Source organism: Gymnoscopelus microlampas (genome assembly GCF_963454915.1).
Source record: "Gymnoscopelus microlampas genome assembly, chromosome: 1".
Taxonomy (NCBI): domain Eukaryota; kingdom Metazoa; phylum Chordata; class Actinopteri; order Myctophiformes; family Myctophidae; genus Gymnoscopelus; species Gymnoscopelus microlampas.
In genome coordinates, this window is record NC_139962.1 from 46,534,687 (window position 1) to 46,553,893 (window position 19,207).

A 19,207-nucleotide genomic window follows, 5' to 3' on the forward strand; every position below is an offset into this window, starting at 1 on the left:
GTCACTGCGAGTGCAAGCGAGAAGATCTGCAGGAACACATAAGGCAAAATACATCTAGCCAGGACCAAGTGTGGAGAAGAGGGGTCACATGTGCAGCGCACAGCCTCAGCGGCTGGTGAGACAAAGGAAAGATCCAGGCAGGAAAAACCCCACAGTACTGGAGATTTCTACGCACCTGTGTCACCTCAAGACCTCAGGAGGGACCCACCCAATACCTCCAGCCTCTTGTTGGTTTAGAAAAACAATAGTTTACGGAGCCGGAGGGAGGAGTTTAGCCTTGGCCAGGAGGAGGAGATGGGCAGTGACTTGGCCACCACTGTCAACCCTGCCATCAGGAGGGTGTAGCGGTTCAAGGGTCGAAACACCTGATGGTCGATGGTCCCCGCCTGAAGACATCAAATTTTCCTGGCCAAGGCTACATTCACCAAACGTGAATGGAGGAGAAGCATCGTTAGATGTAATTATAATCGTTCCCCTGTAGTCTGAAAAATGGAATAGACCAAATTAAACATAACTATTATTTGCTTATTGTTCCCAGCCACCAACACAGTTGTATGTTGAGAAATTAAGTACTGACATGTCACTGATAAGGTGGTGCGTCATTCATTAAAGAGCAGGTCCATTTTGTATTAAACTCAAACAATTGAGGTAAGCATTAGAATTGTAGAACTACAGCATAAATCCTCTCAACATAAAGGTGAAAGCCAAGTAAGTAATGCTATATTAGGTTCCTTTTTACTCCATATTTGACTTCTTATTTGTTCATGTATTGTATGCAGGTCTATGTGTTATGCACTGGCAGTATAATACAAACAGGAAGGATTGTTAATTTCAGTTTTCTTTTTGTGTAATAACAATTCCATATACGATGGACCAAAATGGTGGCAGGACACGAAGATTTAATTAATTCATATCATCAGTCCCAGACATCCTCACATCTCAACAGTTGGTGACTGAGATGTAATTCATTTAAGGTATTTTTTCCCCCTAAATTTTTATCCCATGATTTTGTAACACCATTTTTTTCACCCAGTGCCAATTGTCTATGTAATCCTGGGCACTACCTTCCCTCTGCCAACCTAGGGAGGCCAGGGCCGAGCTCATGCCTCCTTCAATGTATGAGAGCCAGCTGACCTTCTTGTTACCTGACAGGGGAGAGTTCCCCTGGTTGGACGTAGCGCGTGGAAGGAACACGTTATTCCAACCAGTTCCTTTCCCCTCCATCAGGCGCCCCGGCTGGCCAGGGGGAGGCAGTATAGTGACCAGGATTACTGCATGTTTTTGTGAGGTTACCTACCCTAGGGAACACGGGGAGAACATGCAAACTCGACACAGAATTTAAGGTAATTTTGCTTGCTTTCAATTGTGAATGGACACTGGATGCCTTAAGTTGATTGTTCAAGGACAAGGAGTGTGTATACTAGAGAACGAAAATTCGAAATATCCCTTTATTATGTAGAAAGCAAAATCTTTGACTGCTAATATATACATGTTTAATTATGAACAGGGCAACAAATTAAACAATTTGAAGCCAGAACAGGAACTCTTATTGATGGTGCTTTCACAGACTGAAGCCAAACATATTTCATTATAACAGTGTTGTAAAACGAAGTATAAATTGGCTTCAATTAGGCTTAAACCTGGTGTTACATTACTTCTAGAACAGCAATATTTTGCCGCGCAACACCATCCTGTGACTGAATATAAAATAGGCCTCAAGTGGTTAATCTTAGCTTTCCGTTACTTCCCAAATATTTGGCTTCCCCCCCTGTCAATACAGTCGCCTGTAGACAGAGGGATGGATTGACATTCACATCTGGTCCATACATCAATCACAGCTCTGGTATCACATATTTAACCATATCCAATCATACCATTTCTGGTTGTCTGGTTGAGCATGTGATCTGGACAACTAAGACTAAGCTCCAGGGTATTAATCTGTCTATGCTAAGGCTTAAATCATAAAAACAAAGATCTTAAATACAATTTTAACAGACTAAAAGAGAAAACAACCTTGAACAGAATGAAGTTAAAAGTTAATCTGAATACATGTGGCAATATGAAACCTGGTTTGTCCTGCCATCAAACCATCTTTCAGTGCTGATACATGGAGATGGTCTGGATACCAAATATAATACATGGTAAATATTCTGAAACAATCTAGATCATATGGGCCAGGTTTATCCGCAGGAGCCCAAAATACATTTTCTTCACAGTGCTACTGATATCCACAACAAAACGTTTGTTCCATTTGTCTAACCTTATTCCTCAGGCTATGTAACCTATTGCCTGGAGGTATGCGCTCATGTATTATCACCTTTGGGGATGGAGTTGATTCATTTCACATTCAGTTTAACCACTTTCCACCCGGAGTCCCTATTTTGGAAATGTTCAAAAACTTCAATATTTCCTAAAATAGCAAAAAATAGCTGATTTACAAGCTCACAATGCATTGGTATGCAACCCATTGTGAGCTTGTAAATCTGCTATGTTTTCTATTAGTTGTATGACAAAGTACAGTATATAGTATATAGAGTACTTCAGCCATGAATTCAAGGCTTCATGGGGTAAGTAATTGATAGAAAATAAGTAATTTTGGGTGAACTACTCCTTAAGTGGTTAAAAAAATACAAATGCAAACACTACTTGATAAAGAACACGCATGTCGTTTCAACTTACCTGAACACTAAGTGAAACAGATTAAAACTCAAACCGCTTGATAAAAAATATTGTCTTCTTACATAAAAAGGAATGTAGCCAGACGATACGCGCAACCAGAAAGAATCCGTGGAAAAAAACTTAAAAACAGCATAAAACAGTCCTTCCAGTCAGTGTGCTGTACTGTTGAATGATACAGTGTTGTTCATCCTGCTCAATGCTGTTGCAACACAGATTTCTGTATCCATTCATTTAAAATCTATGTACAACCATGGATTTGCTGCAGAACTTGAAAATATGAAATTATTTGAGATGAGACAAACAAACAAAAACAAAGAACATACAAAACGTGTGTGCGCATGCGTGCGCACGTGCATGACTGTTAAAAAAAAGACGAAGATCACATCCCTGTACAACAGCCCCAATGGCAGTCCAAGTAAAAGAGGGGGAGATGGTTGGAGAGAGGGTAGGAGGGCAGGGGTCTACGTAGTTTTCCGGAAGCCTTTTAGGATGGGGTAGATGTTCTCAAACGCCTCATAGATCTCTCCTCTCACCTTGGCACCTGGACAAGATATACATAGAAACACACAGGATATCAGTGGTTCTGTCATTACCAGCAGTTACATGAATTAAATAAAATTTGTAGCAATGTCATGCTTAGGTATCAGCTTCTGTGATGTGACATTTCAGAGCAACGGTGAATGGGTAGACATTTGCAATGTGCATTTTATTTACCATCTGTGGTGAAACTTATTTGACTGTGTGGAACTTCATATAAATAAATGCTATTTCTGTCCTGCAGCAAACCCAATATCCACTAATAAGTTTGACTTTTTGGAATATAGACAGAAGCTGAGGATACTAGCTAGTAACTAGCTAATAAAACAGTTAACCCCTTTTAGTTTGCCAAGGAGAAAACTCACCTGTCAACACGACCTTTCCAGACACAAAGATGAGCAGGACAATTCTAGGCTTGATCATTCTGTAGATAAGCCCTGGAAACAACTCTGGTTCGTAGCTGGAACAGACAGATAAGACAGACCACGTTGGTAACATTATAACTTTACATTAATATTAAGGGTGCACTGTTGCCGATACTAGTGTTGGCATCAGAGTGATAACAGGCCGAAATAACTCGTACTGCATAAGCGGAGTGGGTGCATACGCCATTTCCCCAATACCCCTGGGCCTTCTACACACTTCAGCCAGTTCTTTGTGCCCACAATGTTGGTGATTTGGGCCGATATTTAACAATGACACGGAGTTGACTGTAAAGACAACTTGTAAAGAGCTGTGTTTACAAGCAACATCTTTCCCATTAACAAGTATAACCTGGAGGGACGGTTGCATGTTTACAAGCGGCATCATTAATAACCCAGAGGGATGATCGCATTGTAACTGGATAGTTGTTGGCAATCAACCACTGGGCAGGGTCTTTGCAGACACATACATTGAGGAACCATTATGTAGTAGTGGGGGCGGGGGAGGTCCTGCTCAGTATACATTTTAAACAGCATGAAACCCCATTTTCCTTTTTTTTAATAACCCCAGAAAAGGAAAAACAGCAGATTTTACTCCAAAAATAACAGAAAATAACAACAACATATGCACAGAAATATGAAGAAATTGTCTGTATATCTGTAAATAGAAAACAATGCAAATTGAAAAAAAGAAAAGAAAAAAAGCTAGAAAATAAATCTGTCTATTGTCTTTATCAACTCTCATGCAGATTGTTTTGGTCCCAGTCAAAAGTGTGGAATACACATATCCCAAAATTAAACAACAACAGGTGTTAGAAAAAACAGTCAAATGAAGTGAGATGAGAATAGTCTGCAAACTGCAACAGTGTGATATAACATTTTGAGCCACGTGCTCTTTGTGCTACCGAACCGATGCAATCCCAACCAGTCGGAGATAAGCCAGAGTTTTGGCATTTAAAATAGAGGTAAAATTAAGTAACGTTACCTGCTGAACTGTTGATGTGTAAGGACCAGTCCCTCTAGTCTTATTGGGAACTTCACATCACAACTGCCCACCATGTTCTGGATCTTAAAGTCCAGAAACTTGGCAGGGAAACCCAGCTTTTGAACGACACGGGCGTACTTCCTCGCCGCTAACCTGGACTGCTCTTCACTAGAGATGTGAGGGAGAGAGAGAAGGAAGCAAGAGGGATGAGATCCCAAGAGGATGATTGGAGTTAGTACAGAACATGAAATTAGGTGCAGGAGTGAACAAAGACAGGATACATCAAAATAAAACGGCACTCCTACTAAATGCCATACTGCCTCCACATGTTGCCTGTGTATGACTCGAAGTTGTTTAGACTGCAACATTCATCAAAACCTAATGACGGATGTACTGACCTCTTGGCTCCTGTGCACACCATCTTTCCAGAGCTGAAGATAAGAGCAGTGGTCCTAGGCTCTCGTATTCTCATGATGACAGCAGCAAAACGCTTGGAGGGGAAAAGGGGAGAGCATGATATTCATATTTCATCTTATTTAGATTGACACACAAATCAATTTACATCCAAAAACATATACTGTACATTCAAGATCATATGTTCAAGGTCAGGCGAGAGCCCCCTTTCAGTCTAGGCCTATAGTACATTTTGAGTGGTTTCATTGATGGTTTGTCAACAAAGAAACTTTATGAATTTACTTTCTTAAATCAAATGTATAGTTGAAAGTTTCTAGTTGTTCCCCAGAGTAGAATACAACAATGTGTCCAAACGGTCTGTGGCCCATAGTCTATTTGAACTTCATTACCCTATTTTAACTTCATTACCTTATTTTACACCCATTTTAAGGTCTACATTATTTGCATAGATCAACTGAATAATCAAAAACATACTCAACAGATCAATCAATTTAAGAAAAAGAATTGCTGCAGCCCTACCTTGGGGTTGTACTCAGCATTCCTGGCTCTCAGGGCGATGGTCTTCAGATCCAACTTGCAACCAAGATTCACTGTAGATACTATGTTCCTGGTAGAGAGACATGATGAAGGGGAGACAGTGAACGAAAGAACCAGAGAGTAGAACACAGACCATCAAGTGAAATGAATGCATATCTTCACCACAAAAAAACAAGACAAGCCACAATAATAATTGATATCTTAGTTGTTACGTCTTCCCAGATCAATCTAATAGCCCATTCACACTAGATCACTTTGTTCTGGCATGCACCCTGGCTACAGTATGCCACACACATTTCAAAAAATATTAAAGCATTGATAAAGATTAATCAAGCTTTTCTGCGACTGATCCAGGTCAGAATAATTTAAATATTGAGTATCTATGGATACGGAGTCCCGTTTTTTGAGTGGTGCCAACCACTCCTATATGATGATGACAACATCAATACGGGGCTCATCAAAGGCACCACTCTCTTCACATGGTGTGGTTTTTATTTGCTAAATAATGCAGCTGCATAGTGCACCATTCCAAGTACATTCGAGGAATAGTTTAGTACTGGCTTTGTTGCACTGCTACAAAATGCTAACAAGTTACCGAGTACAACAGGGAAAAATATAAGAACCAGGCTTAAAATATGCAACTTACTGTAGCTGTGGCACTATTCCAGAGCTCTCTGAAGCTGGCGTGGCAGGTGTGATGGGGGTCATGGGGGTGAGAGGTGTGGCGGTGTATAGGGGGGTGTTCCCTGGCAGGGCAGTAGTGGTGGTGCCCCCTACTGACTGGGAGTGAAACAGCTGAGGGGTCTGCCCTGATGTCCCAGGAAGTCCTGTGGAAAATATATTTATAGTTGTAATAATTGTAGTAATAATAATAATAACTAGAAAATGTGCTCCTCGGAGCACAAGTCTCCGCCAGCAGAACCGTGCTATCAACTGTCATCAACTGTGATATCAGTTTGTACTGGAATGTACTGTTCTTGATTAATCCTGTCTAAGCTATTTATATTACGTATTGTGATGACACCAGTGTGTCTACATAATGTATTGCTCCGCCATTTCTCAGCCATTTCGTGATTATTCCTGTCTTACCTCACTTTGAAAGAGACCAAGTCTCTTTCAAAGTGACACATATATTTATAGGCCGCTATACGTCATGCGTCTCACTAGCCAATCCGAGCACACTCTTTCAACGTATCGTCACGTGTCACGCGAGGCTTGACCAATGTTAGCTTGGCCGAGGGGGGACGGGGGGGGGGGACGGAAAGTGAAAACATAGTCTCCTGGCGGAGACAATAATAATAATAACTGTGACTGTAACAAGACCAGGAGACCTGGTTCTGCCAGACCCAGAATAAATTCCTAGTACTTTATAAGATCACAGCACTACGTCACGACTAAGCCGGACTTTGCATGACGTGTCAGCCTGTGTCCCTTTTACGCCCATGTATGGAGAAGAAAGGGACAGACCGATGTCCCTTTTATGCCCATGTATGGACGAAAGGGGGACAGACGAGGTCTTTTTTGCCCATGTATGGACGAAAGAGGGACAAAGCCTCATGTAGGCCGACCCCTTGGGTCTGGCAATAATAGATATATATATACTGTGCATTCAATTATTATTATGAACCAAGAATAGGGATGACCATCCTACACTAGTGGCTACTAGTGGATCAAATGTCCTGCACAATACAGGGTTGTTAGGCCAAATACCCTGGACTGCACAGCAGATGCTGAACTCTCTCCCCAATGGGTAGTGTAATGGCTCTGAAGACATTGTCCTGTGCTGAGCGATCGTTGGAGAATTAGAGAGCGTTGGTTGAATAACAATCTCTGAGACGGCAGTTGCCTTTATACTCTCGGCTAGCATGCCCATGTCATCCCGATGATGTCACGATGAATCGGCTATATCCATATATGGAGTCCCAAGGTCAGCCATACCCAAATATGGAGACAGACATAGATGTGTCAGCCAGCTCCATATATGGTGTTCCAGGTGTTCCATCGTACCCAAATATGGTGTCCATGATGTAGAGTCTACACACCATCATCAAATATTAATGTAACGTCACAACGTGGTCCATCTATATTGTAGACCCACTAACAGCAATAACCGTAACAACCAGGACTTATGGCGACCTATCGACCAAACTATCTGACGTGAAACACCAATATTTTGGAGACATTTTGAAATCAATTTCAAAAACTTACATTTGATTTAGTTTCTATTTGAGAACATTTAACGTACAAACGTGTCAAAAACAGCCGATCAGATGAGACGCATTGTGGGCTTAAAGATCTTCAATTCGAGAAAAAAATGTAAAAGGTAAAAAAATTGGGACACATCAGCTACATAATTGCCGATACTGAGGTTGTCATCTCACTGTACCTGTGTTGGCCTGTTGGGCCTGCTGTTGCTGCTGTTGTCTCTGTTGCTCCTCCAGAATAGACAGACTGTTGGTGTTTGTGACCGGCTGAGGCGTCAGGCCTGAGCCATATGGCATCATGGGACTGAAGATAGGCATTCCTGGGGTCATGGCACCCTGCAAATTTGCCAAAGAAAAGATGTTGCATTAACCACTTCACTAGCAATTGAACTCCATATTGATTTTGGGAGGGACATTAGTCAAAAATAGCCAGACAGTGTCACACAAAAGTATCAAAAGTAGCAGATCCGCAAGCTTTGTGCCACGTTTTGAACGTGTAGATCTGCTGCTTTTGCCATTTTAGAATTTGAATTCCGATGGTTTCCACAGAGACGATATAGGCGATATAAGTGGTAATAATGCACTTTACACCAAATCACTTCACCAGAAATAGCCGATCTACAAGATCACATCGTAATGCGATGCATTGTGAGCTTGTAGATAGTTTTTTTTCTCCCCACTGGAAGTTCGCCTATTATGACCTGCCCAGAATAGGGCTGCTAGGGTTCATTTGGTTAATTGGGAAGTGGCTAACATCCTCTTTTATTCAAGGCTTATCATGTTGGCCTATACAGAGGAGAAACAGAAACTGGGCATATTAACACTGACATGTACTGCTCCTGTAGCAACCTACAAATCAGCAATGCCATTGAGATGACACACAACATGACCCCCCCCCCCCCCCCATTTTTGGGAAAATCAGACAAGCAAACAACAGTAAATGCAAATAATGACTTAGAATTGCCAGTCATGACTTGTTTAACTTTACTGGAATGAAAAATGTTTTACAACGACACAATGCCTCAGGTCTTAGGTCTTAATGAATCAATTTCAAACTCAGTTACCGTTGGGGAGGCCAGCCCCTGGAAAGGTGTGTTGCTCTGGTCCATGGCTTCTGGTCTCCTCAGCTAGCTGCCACCGACAAGGGGGAGGCTGTCACGCCGTTCCCACAACGTTAACACAGAAGTACGAGAGTAGTATTACAGCAGTCTGCAATGGAGGAAAATCAACAACATATATGTGCTGGAATTTACATTATGCGTCCTCCCTCTTTATTAGTCAAGCCCTGCTTGGATAGATGGAGTCGTAAGATGAGACTTGTGATAGATAAAGAGAAACATGAATATTGAAGAATATTTCCCCCACTATTTATAACATTCAAATCGAGTGATTGGCATGCACTAGTGAATCAATCTACAAAAAAATCGATTCTATTTCTGTGCCATTTAATTTTGCGATGGCTTTAATTTGTTCCTTATTAGTATATTTGTAACAAAATGAAAAGTCTAGTTTTTGACTAGTGGGTGGGTAAACATAATACGTAGCCTTGAGGCAAGACTGACCGATGACCGTCTTGATCCAAGGCTAATGTACTACTAAAGCAATCTCAATAACATTTACGTCTGTTTGGGTTCAGATAACCGTCCTGTTATTGTGAGCATTTAACATGTTGTAATGTATCACCTTATTCCACCGTCTGAACTAATAGAATTGACTAAATCATAAGACCAACTGATGCAAATAACGGTCATTTACAGCAGTGGTTTTCAACCAGTGGTCCGGGGACCACCAGTGGTCCTTGAGGGAGTTCCAGGGGGTCCCCAGCTAAATGATAGATAGGAACCAAATGGACCCTTATCGGTCTGTAACTCTGTGTACAAATGGAACCAGTACACTCTCAGAGTGTACAAAAATTAACATTGATTTTATAATAAAAATTGGGGTCCCAGAGATAGAAATGCCATTAAATGGGGGTCTGTAGCCTAATGCATGTTAAACTGGGGGTCCTTGAAATTAAAATGGTTGAGAATCACTGCTAGAGCCGTAAAAATCGTCTCTTATTGGGGGTCCCTGGCATAACTTTTCAAATGGGGGTCCCTGGGCTAATGTGTGTCAATTTGGGGTCCTTGACGCAAAAAAGGTTGAAAACCACTGATTTACAGCTCTGCACAGTACACGAATTTAATGTTGTTGTAGTGGCGCCAACAACTTGACAGCTTCCCCAGCAGCGTTAGCTTCGTGTCTACAAGGTTGTTTCAATGGTTAATGTATTAATAAGCCATAATATGATGTATTTATTAACACATGGACTATATAATAGTATATATAATACTGTAGAACAGTCTCCATCAGATAACACAACTCAATCACACTACCAGTTAACTTTGAAGCTTGTGCTATGCTAGCTGACTACCAATGTTGCCAGATTCTGTGAGAGAAATAAGCACCCAGGTCTAGGAAAACAAGCCCAAAAGAAGAAACTAGACCATAAGAGCGCTTAAACCTATTTACTGTATACATCGGCTATTTGAAATTAGCCGATCGAAAAATTCTTGAAATAAGATGTGGACATTTTGAATATTTTTCGAAACATTCTAACAACACAAATCTGTTACGGGGCTCCCTGGCACAAAACGTTTTCAAATGGGGGTTAGGGACAAATACGTATTAATCTGGGGGTCCATGACATGAAAGAAAATATTTGAGAACAGCTGGCTTAAATAAAACATTTTTTTTGAAACAAGCCCAAAAAAGCACAAACCCGCAGCTACCAATATTTACAAGCAACTTTACAGAAAAACAAGCCCAAAGTCGCTTATAATAAGTGGACATGGCAACATTGCTGGCTACACGCTAAAAATGAAGCGACGCTAGATAGTAACCAGCCATTAAATATCATCCTCTCAAGAAGGTAAAAATGCAGTTTGAAAAGTCGTGCATGACTTTATACAACCGTCCAGACATGCTGCTAATGTTTGACGAACACTCACCAGCTCTGTGTCACTGTAAACGGTTTAAAATCACATTTAAAACAAAACACCACCATGGCATCATGCTCATTATGCTCTGTCCTGCACTGCGCTCTAGAAGGAGAAGATCACCAAGGATACGACAGAGACGTCACACACATTCCGGAAGTGTCTGCAGGGTAGTTTGTACTTCGTTTTGAAAATGTAAAAATGGGGCCACGACATTTTCAAAATATTTTTATACATTTTAGACAACTTTAGAAAACTTGTGAAATGGGACATTCTGCATAATGAGTACTTTCTACTTTAAGTACATTTTGATACCAATACTTTTGTACTTTTACTCAAGTACATTTTGAATTCCGGGACTTTTACTTGTAACAGAGTATTTCTACATTGTAGTAGCCTATTGATACTTTTACTTAAGTAAAACATTTTTTTCTTTTTTACTATTTCCACCACTGGATGGTAGACACATTTCCGCTACACGTTGCAACGTCACTGACTATTCCTTGGGTAACACACACAGCCCTTATTTTTATGTGCCACATCCGGCGGGACTGGGCTAAAGAAGCATTCGTTTCCGTTAGGTCAAAGTTCGCAGCATTACAAAGCAAGAAACAGAAATGGCGTCGCTGAGTGATAAGTCCGTTTGGGACGAAGTTGAGGATGGAATCGGGGAAGAAGTGTTAAAAATGTCCACGGAGGAGATAGTGCAGCGCACCAGGCTCCTGGACAGCGAGATAAAGATCATGAAGAGCGAGGTTCTGAGAGTCACGCACGAACTTCAGGCCATGAAAGACAAGATAAAAGAAAACACCGAGAAGATCAAAGTGAACAAAACCCTGCCTTACCTGGTGTCAAACGTCATCGAGCTGCTAGACGTGGACCCCAACGACCAGGAGGAAGACGGGGCCAACATCGACCTGGACTCACAGAGGAAAGGCAAGTGCGCCGTGATCAAGACCTCCACCAGACAGACCTACTTCCTACCGGTGATCGGCCTGGTCGACGCAGAGAAGCTGAAGCCTGGAGACCTGGTGGGTGTCAACAAAGACTCCTACCTAATCTTGGAGACTCTGCCCACCGAGTATGACTCCAGAGTCAAGGCCATGGAGGTGGACGAACGTCCCACAGAGCAGTACAGCGACATAGGCGGGCTGGACAAACAGATACAGGAGCTGGTGGAGGCCATAGTGCTTCCCATGAATCACAAGGAGAAGTTCGAGAACTTGGGCATCCAGCCTCCTAAAGGAGTGTTGATGTATGGCCCCCCGGGAACAGGCAAAACTCTGCTCGCCAGGGCCTGTGCTGCTCAAACCAAGGCCACCTTTCTGAAGCTCGCAGGTCCCCAACTCGTCCAGATGTTCATTGGAGACGGTGCCAAGCTGGTGAGAGATGCCTTCGCCCTGGCCAAAGAGAAGGCCCCATCTATCATCTTCATCGATGAACTTGATGCCATCGGAACCAAGCGCTTTGACAGCGAGAAGGCGGGTGACAGAGAGGTCCAGAGAACCATGTTGGAGCTTCTTAACCAGCTGGATGGATTTCAGCCCAACATGCAGGTCAAGGTAATGACTCCCACGGTTTCTCACATTTCACATTAAACTTTATTGTCACATCACAGGTTTATAGGTGTAAACAATATTTATGGAAATCTTAGTATAAGCGTCCATCATGTGAAGTTTCAACAATAGAGTAAGAAACCATGAAAACGGGTCAAATTTGTCATAATATTCTAATATAATAGGATATAATAAGATGAATCTAAATGACAAGAATTCACCAGGATTTCCCAAACCAAACTTAAATTAACCAACATTGTCTTCTGAGAATAGTACATGTATTATACAGGTGACTTTGTTCATCTTGGCATGTGAGACACTGTGTTAGATTGCACTTACTACAGAGTAATCCATGTGTTTCTACTAGGTGATTGCTGCCACCAACAGAGTGGACATCCTGGACCCGGCGCTGCTCCGTTCTGGACGTCTAGACAGGAAGATTGAATTCCCCATGCCGAACGAGGAGGCCAGGGCTCGCATCATGCAGATTCACTCACGCAAGATGAACGTCAGCCCTGATGTCAACTACGAGGAACTGGCCCGCTGCACTGACGACTTCAATGGAGCACAGTGCAAAGCTGTCTGTGTTGAGGCTGGAATGATAGCTCTGCGTCGTGGTGCTACAGAGCTGAACCATGAGGATTACATGGAGGGCATCCTGGAAGTCCAAGCTAAAAAGAAGGCTAACCTACAGTACTATGCCTAAGGAAACACCTGTATGTGTTTGTGTGTACCTTTTTTCATTTGTGGAAAAGTTTTCAAAGTTAAGTACAGTTAAGAAAAGGAAATAAAAATGACCTAATTACATGTTGTAGATGTTTATTTCTTGTCCTTCAGCAGGAAATATCAGAGCCACTACCAGTACTCACTACTGTATGTTCTTTTTATAGCTAGTGTGGGGATGTGGGTTATGGTTCACACGATACAAAAAAAACTACCTGAAGTTCATCATTAAGCATCTCAAAAATATAGAATTTCCAATCTGTAAACATTACTGTGCAGTGCAGACAGAGTTTGAAACCATTAAAAACATTTTTTGAAAAGGTTGTCGAACACTATTTGTAAGAGACAGAATGGAATTACTTTAAAGGATGTTTTTCAAAATAGAAAATTAGGTCAGACCTGTTGACATGTTACCCAGCAACAATTGATTATACTGGAGGAATTCAATCCCTGAAAATACTTAATTGTATATAAACTGAAAATGTATTTGCTCTAAGGATACTGGAAAGGTCACATGCAAGAGGAAGAAAAATCACTCAACCATGCCCTAGGCGGTGAGAAAGGTGAAGCTCTTTAATGCATTCATCTTGTAATAATGTTTAGTCATGTAATAAATGCACCTTCACAGCCTCCATACTTAAACTAATTGTAAACCAAAGGGCACCCAGTAGAGGTGTAACGATATAGTAACTGCATCGAAAAATTGTTTTGAATCTTCAACGATCGGTTTTGCAAAGCAAATAATCAATTTTTATCAATACTAAGTACTTTTAAGAAGAAAGAGGGCTTTATATCCAGTACCCAGGTATTTATTTTTCACACAGATGTTTTGGGTAAATAAAGTTACTATATCGATTTTAAATCATTGAATCGAATCGTATCGTTCTAAATTAACCTGTCCTGTATTGTTCATGTAGCCTGGTAAACCATCCCTCCGGAAATCTCATTTCCATTAAATGGAAATGAGATTTCCGGAGGGAGGGTTTACCAGGCTATCGTTCATGTATCGTATTGACTAAATCACTGAATCGAGACGTAACGCTCTAAATTAACTTGTAACGTATCGACAACCAAGTATCATATCGTTGTTAAAACGTATCGTTGCACCCCTAGCACCCAGACATGAGATCAAAAAGTTTAATTTGCTGTGGGGATGGAAGAGGTTGTAGTTCATAGTCTTTACATACCATACAACAGTACTCCATTTCCCCTACATTGGATCCAATCATATGCACACCAGCTGTGTGCATATTGCACATTATTCTAGGAGGTGGGCACTCAACCTTTATATAAATGCATGCCAGGATTGGGCCTCAAAAGCAGGGGCACCAACTTATTTTAAGACTAACGGTACTCTTAAGAATTCTATTAAAAATGAGGGCGCTAAAATGTTTTTCCCCAGAAAATGTTAAGAATGTTAGGACTTTAAAACACGAAAATCTGGTTGCTCCAGGTCTATGAATGGACCAAATTACTTCAGATTGTAACAATATAAAAGTAATTGACTTGGGCATTAAAAAAATCTGCACACAAGATAAAGGGGAAATGAAAATATTTGAACATTTACTTTGACCATCCCACCCCAGGGGCCAAAGCTGTTTTGTTTAGTTTCTTTTTAGTATAAGCCTCCTTGGGGGATAAGATGGGTGGAACTTGTCATCCCAGATACTGAGCACATTTAGAGTATTAATATGAATCTAATTTGACTTACCTTACCTGAAACTATCTGAATTGCCTTTAAAAGTGGTAGGTGTGACGTGGTCAGTGTATACAGTGTATGTGTGCACACCTTGAGCAATAAATATAAAAAGAACATATTCCAGCAACTGTTTTATTCTTTAATAAGAATGTAAAAAGAACAGGAGATTAATTATTCTTCCACAAAATAATGAAAAATCCAGACAGAGCCAAAACCTACACAATGCCAGGACAGGGAGAGAAGGAATAGGTGGGTATCAGTAAACCTGGGCAAAAAGAAGAGAAAGGAGAGAATGGACATGAGTCTTTCCCTCCTCAATCCTTCCTCAGTGAGAAAGTTTCTTCCTTGATGCCTTCCTTGGTGACGATACAGAGCCTAAGAGCATCTCCAGTGTAGACGTCTCTCTCTGCGGCTGAAATGAACACATCTTTGACCAGCCGAGTTGCCTTCTCCTGAGTCAGAGGAACATGCTGCACACCCTCCATATTCTTAAAACCAATCTGGAGGCGGATCAGAGGCACAGGGAGATGGAGAAATGGAGAGTGTTTAATACCATGGAGCACAGAAGCAACAGTATTTGTTGACTTATTATCATGCCCAGGCAGTTATGAAACGCCAGATTCAACCAAAGCTCAAGACAGCCATAAAAATATACACCACTACAACTGTGTAGCAAGTGTTGCAGCAGGGCACTGGGTCATACACTAAGCGTAATTGGGAATATTTGACTGTTTCAGTAACATTGTGAACAATATTGGATGTGTGCGAAAGCATATTTACCTGGTTGTCTAGTAGCGGCTGTAGCATAGCACTGGCTGATCCTCCTGCCTTGTAGGTGTCTCTCTGGTAGGAGCCCACTGGATCAAAGCTATAGACAGCCCCTTTGCCTGTCAGACAAACACATTACAATAAACCAAAATGACACATTTCTTTATTATAAGCCCACTGCATAGTTTATTACCAAACGTCTTATTCTCAAATGTGTCTATTCAACGCAAAAAATCTACGCAGACAAAAAAACAAACCAAGAGCGATAGTAATAAGAAACACAAAAATTGGTAAAAGGATGCAGAAGTAGCTACAACTAAAATGTAACCTTATCCATTCTGAAGTACTTCATGAAGTGAGGAGAGTACAATTTAGAACCAGCTCTGATGGCAAAGAGTCTGTTAGTCCCTCGAAAAATATCCCAAAGGTAAAGCATTAAATCAAATGTCTTATGAGCAGTGTTGACTGTTGATATTCAGCTACAGACCCTTCTCATTTCAGTCCACCCATGTCAGACGTAGAAAGGGCCTCTTCTACAAGGGAGTTAAGGAACCATGTTCCTTCACTGGATCTATTCTCTCCTTCTACTAACAGACCCATTCAGCATATCTGTTTAGCACTACCAATGGACTTACCCTCCTCATCCAGTCCTCCAATGATGTTGTACACATAGTAAGGGAAGAACCTCCTGCCATACAGGATGGTGGACAGCATGGCTGCAATGGCCCCACTGGTCATCATCTTGTTGTTCGAGTGCTTGTACATCTGACAATGGCAGGCAGGAATAGTTTAACAACTTCTGTTCAGTCCATTAGAAAGAATCTGGTCATGTGTGGTGCTGGTAGTACATAATACAACATCTGGATTCTAATCAATAATTCTGAAATTCATTAATTTGTGAGCATAATGAGGTGCTCACGATTTCTCATGCCTATCTACTCCCGGCTTGTACAGCTGGGAGATGAGGCAGAAACACAATCTATACAAATTTGATAAGCCCTACTGTTGCAACATTAATTGATATCATCAAACAGCAGTCATAAAAACGGAATATTTTAGTCATCAATAACAGATTTTTGGTTTTTACTCATTCTGTCTGAGCGATAGCCTAAAGAGGCTGGTAATGCAGGAGTGAGTTAATTAGAATAATCCCTGACGGTACCAGGGAGTTTCAGGATCAGGCTAACATTGTGAAAGAGAGACCAATACAGACTATGCTCACCTTTAGCCTGGCATCGATGATCTTAGTCAGAGTCAGGCAGTCGCCATGGAAACCGCTGCAGCCAATGACGGTAGTGTCTGTCCTGTAGGAGGAGGAAAGGCAGAGGTTGACAGGATAAATGTTCTCTGTGACATCTGGGAGTCAGTGATGAGTCCAGAGTTAGTTTTACGAGCAGGGTCAATAAAACTAACAACAACTGCACTCACCCAGTACCACTACTGTAGTAACATTTCTCAAGGTTATGTAGAATGCTACTGGTGAGTGAATCTGTATATTACTATAAGTGGAAAAGGAAAACCAATCTGACCAAAGAATACATACTGCATTTATGCCACAAGCAACTTTTAGATCCTATTTTTAATATCTGGAATCTAGAGTTGCAATACCAACCCTTGACAGCCTATACATCCAAACGGAAAAGTCTGATCTGATTGTATTAAACAACTTTAAACCCACCAACATTGCAGCTGTACGGAAAGCTTGAATTATCCTTTGTATCTGCCAAGCTTTTGTTTAATAAAAATCCACCGTAGACATGTTATGAGCTACTTTCTCTCAATAAATTCCATGCAGGTGATTTTTTTTCTGTGTTGGTGTTTGGAAGCACTCCAACGGTCCTGCGTACCACCCGTTTCTAAACTGCACATAATGCAGGAGGCAGCAGGACGTTGCGTTATTGAAAGAGAGCGCCTCAAAACTCCAAGACTTATTGACATAAAATAGCTCATAACATGTCTATGATGGATTTTTATGAACCTTGGCAGATACAAAGAGGATAATCCAAGCTTTCCGTACAGCTGCAATGTTTGGATGAATGGGCTGTCAAGGGTTGGTATTGTAACTTGTAACTTGATTCCAGATATCAAAAATAGCATCCAAGAGTTGCTTGCGACTAGATATTTAGAACACAATAATATAGATGACTAAGTCAATAACAATATCATGAGTCCTGTTCTTCCAGAAATAAAGATAATGAATAATACTGTTTCAATGCGATGCTGCAGGTGTCATCTATCCGGGTTAACATTTGTAGTTGTGGTGATGTTATGATGATTCGGTCTATTGTCATTTATTAATCTTGCACCACTCATGGATAATAATTATGCACTCATGGATAACAATTATGGAACCCTCAGTGCCCACTTACAACTTATAGCATTTTGGAGAATCACGACTGTGAATTGAATAGCCTTCACTGAGACGAGTGTCTGAGGCAACAATGGCAAAGTCTTCTCCAGCAACAGCAAGTACAGTCCTGAAAAGAACAACCCACATCATCAGATAATTTACTTCATGTAGCGTTAGAATGCAAGTACAGGCAGCCCTGAAGTGATCTGAACCAGATCATTTACTTGGTTCTTGATGACCCATCTGTAACCACAGTTACATAGGTCTGCAACTGTGTACAAATGGAACCAAAGCGACCCATGTGGTTCCACTTGTTCACTCTCAGAGATATGATATGAGGGTCTTTGAAATTCAAGTTTGAAAACCACTGATTGAACAACAATGAACACAGCTGCACATGCTAGCTACCTCGTTGGCTAACCGAAACTGAAAACATAATCGTTTCCATGCATTAAGTAAAGTCCTAGGTATCAATTTCACAGACACAAGTTGGGTTTATAGATAACAACACTCAAGTCACAACATGAATATACTTCACATTAATTTAGAGTAGACTTTGATTAGAATCAGCTAACATTAGGTAAGCTAGCCGCTAGCTAACAGGCTGGCTAACATAACTAAACAGTGATGTTCCTGACTAAAACCGTGTCATTCTTACCCTCCATTGAATGTGTACGGAGAAAATCGGTGTTCTACCGGTCCTGTGTTGTGATAATATTTCATTTTCCCATTATCTCCGAACTGTCCGAAGCTTTGTGTAGAAAGCATCGTTGCTGATGTAGAGATTCAGTTAAACTAAGTATAAAGTCGCTGTATCACCTCAATATGGCAGCCAAGTCTTCTTCCTCTAATGTCAACATCAACCGAGTTATCGAGCTGTACCTAGAGGAGTGCGCCCTCCACAGGCAGGCACCATGTATCTCAGGTCTACTTTGGGAAATATAGGCCCAAGTACCGTGGTCCAAGTTCAAAATATTTGAACTTGGGACCCTGCACCCCGATGAGCACTAGGATTTGTAAGAGTTGAGGCATTACATTTAGTTTAACTCGGTTCTATTGTGAAAATAGCAGATCTACATGCTAACCACGCCTCACATTGTGAGCATGTAGATCAGCTACTTTCATAATTTCTGCCTCTAATATTTGACAATTTGGCCAATGTTTAATTTTTCATTTATTATGAGGTATAAAAAGGGCTTAAAAGTCCTTAAATTGTCACTTTAGAAATGTGCAGATACCCTGAATACACTTATACTGTATGTTGGTTTGTTTACTTTTGAGAAAACAATTTTGCACATTGAGCTTATCATCTGGGAACCTGTTTTTCTTTACAGGAACCACTATTCATAATATGT

General features: G+C 41.1%; 3 protein-coding genes across 3 annotated transcripts; 1 reads left to right on the forward strand and 2 right to left on the reverse strand.

Annotated features, from left to right (window-relative positions):
- Positions 1 to 1,429: 1,429 nt before the first annotated feature.
- On the reverse strand, positions 1,430 to 10,864 carry tbp (TATA box binding protein). The gene is made up of 9 exons (XM_084060360.1): positions 10,769 to 10,864; positions 8,843 to 8,987; positions 7,961 to 8,114; positions 6,221 to 6,401; positions 5,557 to 5,644; positions 5,022 to 5,113; positions 4,624 to 4,791; positions 3,582 to 3,676; positions 1,430 to 3,220 (listed from the first exon to the last, which is right to left on the reverse strand). Exons 2-9 carry the CDS (start codon positions 8,885 to 8,887, stop codon positions 3,141 to 3,143), a joined length of 903 nt encoding a protein of 300 aa, XP_083916486.1. The 5' UTR covers positions 8,888 to 8,987; positions 10,769 to 10,864; the 3' UTR covers positions 1,430 to 3,140.
- Positions 10,865 to 11,329: 465 nt separating this feature from the next.
- Positions 11,330 to 13,119, forward strand: LOC311052544 (26S proteasome regulatory subunit 6A-B). Its single transcript, XM_084067544.1, has 2 exons — positions 11,330 to 12,318; positions 12,680 to 13,119. Exons 1-2 carry the CDS (start codon positions 11,374 to 11,376, stop codon positions 13,016 to 13,018), a joined length of 1,284 nt encoding a protein of 427 aa, XP_083923670.1. The 5' UTR covers positions 11,330 to 11,373; the 3' UTR covers positions 13,019 to 13,119.
- Positions 13,120 to 14,852: 1,733 nt separating this feature from the next.
- On the reverse strand, positions 14,853 to 18,702 carry LOC311047649 (proteasome subunit beta type-1). The gene is made up of 6 exons (XM_084060441.1): positions 18,511 to 18,702; positions 17,872 to 17,979; positions 16,725 to 16,806; positions 16,138 to 16,267; positions 15,515 to 15,621; positions 14,853 to 15,234 (listed from the first exon to the last, which is right to left on the reverse strand). Exons 1-6 carry the CDS (start codon positions 18,618 to 18,620, stop codon positions 15,049 to 15,051), a joined length of 723 nt encoding a protein of 240 aa, XP_083916567.1. The 5' UTR covers positions 18,621 to 18,702; the 3' UTR covers positions 14,853 to 15,048.
- Between the last annotated feature and the right edge of the window lie 505 nt (positions 18,703 to 19,207).

Coding starts and splice junctions, on each gene's coding strand:
- LOC311052544 (XM_084067544.1), top strand. CDS start 11,374: ATGGCGTCGCTGAGTGATAAGTCCGTTTGGGACGAAGTTGAGGATGGA. Junction 12,319..12,679: donor AGCCCAACATGCAGGTCAAG/GTAATGACTCCC, acceptor TGTTTCTACTAG/GTGATTGCTGCCACCAACAG.
- tbp (XM_084060360.1), bottom strand. CDS start 8,887: ATGGACCAGAGCAACACACCTTTCCAGGGGCTGGCCTCCCCAACG. Junction 5,645..6,220: donor GGAATAGTGCCACAGCTACA/GTAAGTTGCATA, acceptor TCTCTCTACCAG/GAACATAGTATCTACAGTGA. Junction 3,677..4,623: donor ACACATCAACAGTTCAGCAG/GTAACGTTACTT, acceptor TGTCTGTTCCAG/CTACGAACCAGAGTTGTTTC.
- LOC311047649 (XM_084060441.1), bottom strand. CDS start 18,620: ATGCTTTCTACACAAAGCTTCGGACAGTTCGGAGATAATGGGAAAATG. Junction 17,980..18,510: donor CCGTACACATTCAATGGAGG/GTAAGAATGACA, acceptor TGTTCTTTTCAG/GACTGTACTTGCTGTTGCTG. Junction 16,268..16,724: donor TCATCGATGCCAGGCTAAAG/GTGAGCATAGTC, acceptor TGCCATTGTCAG/ATGTACAAGCACTCGAACAA.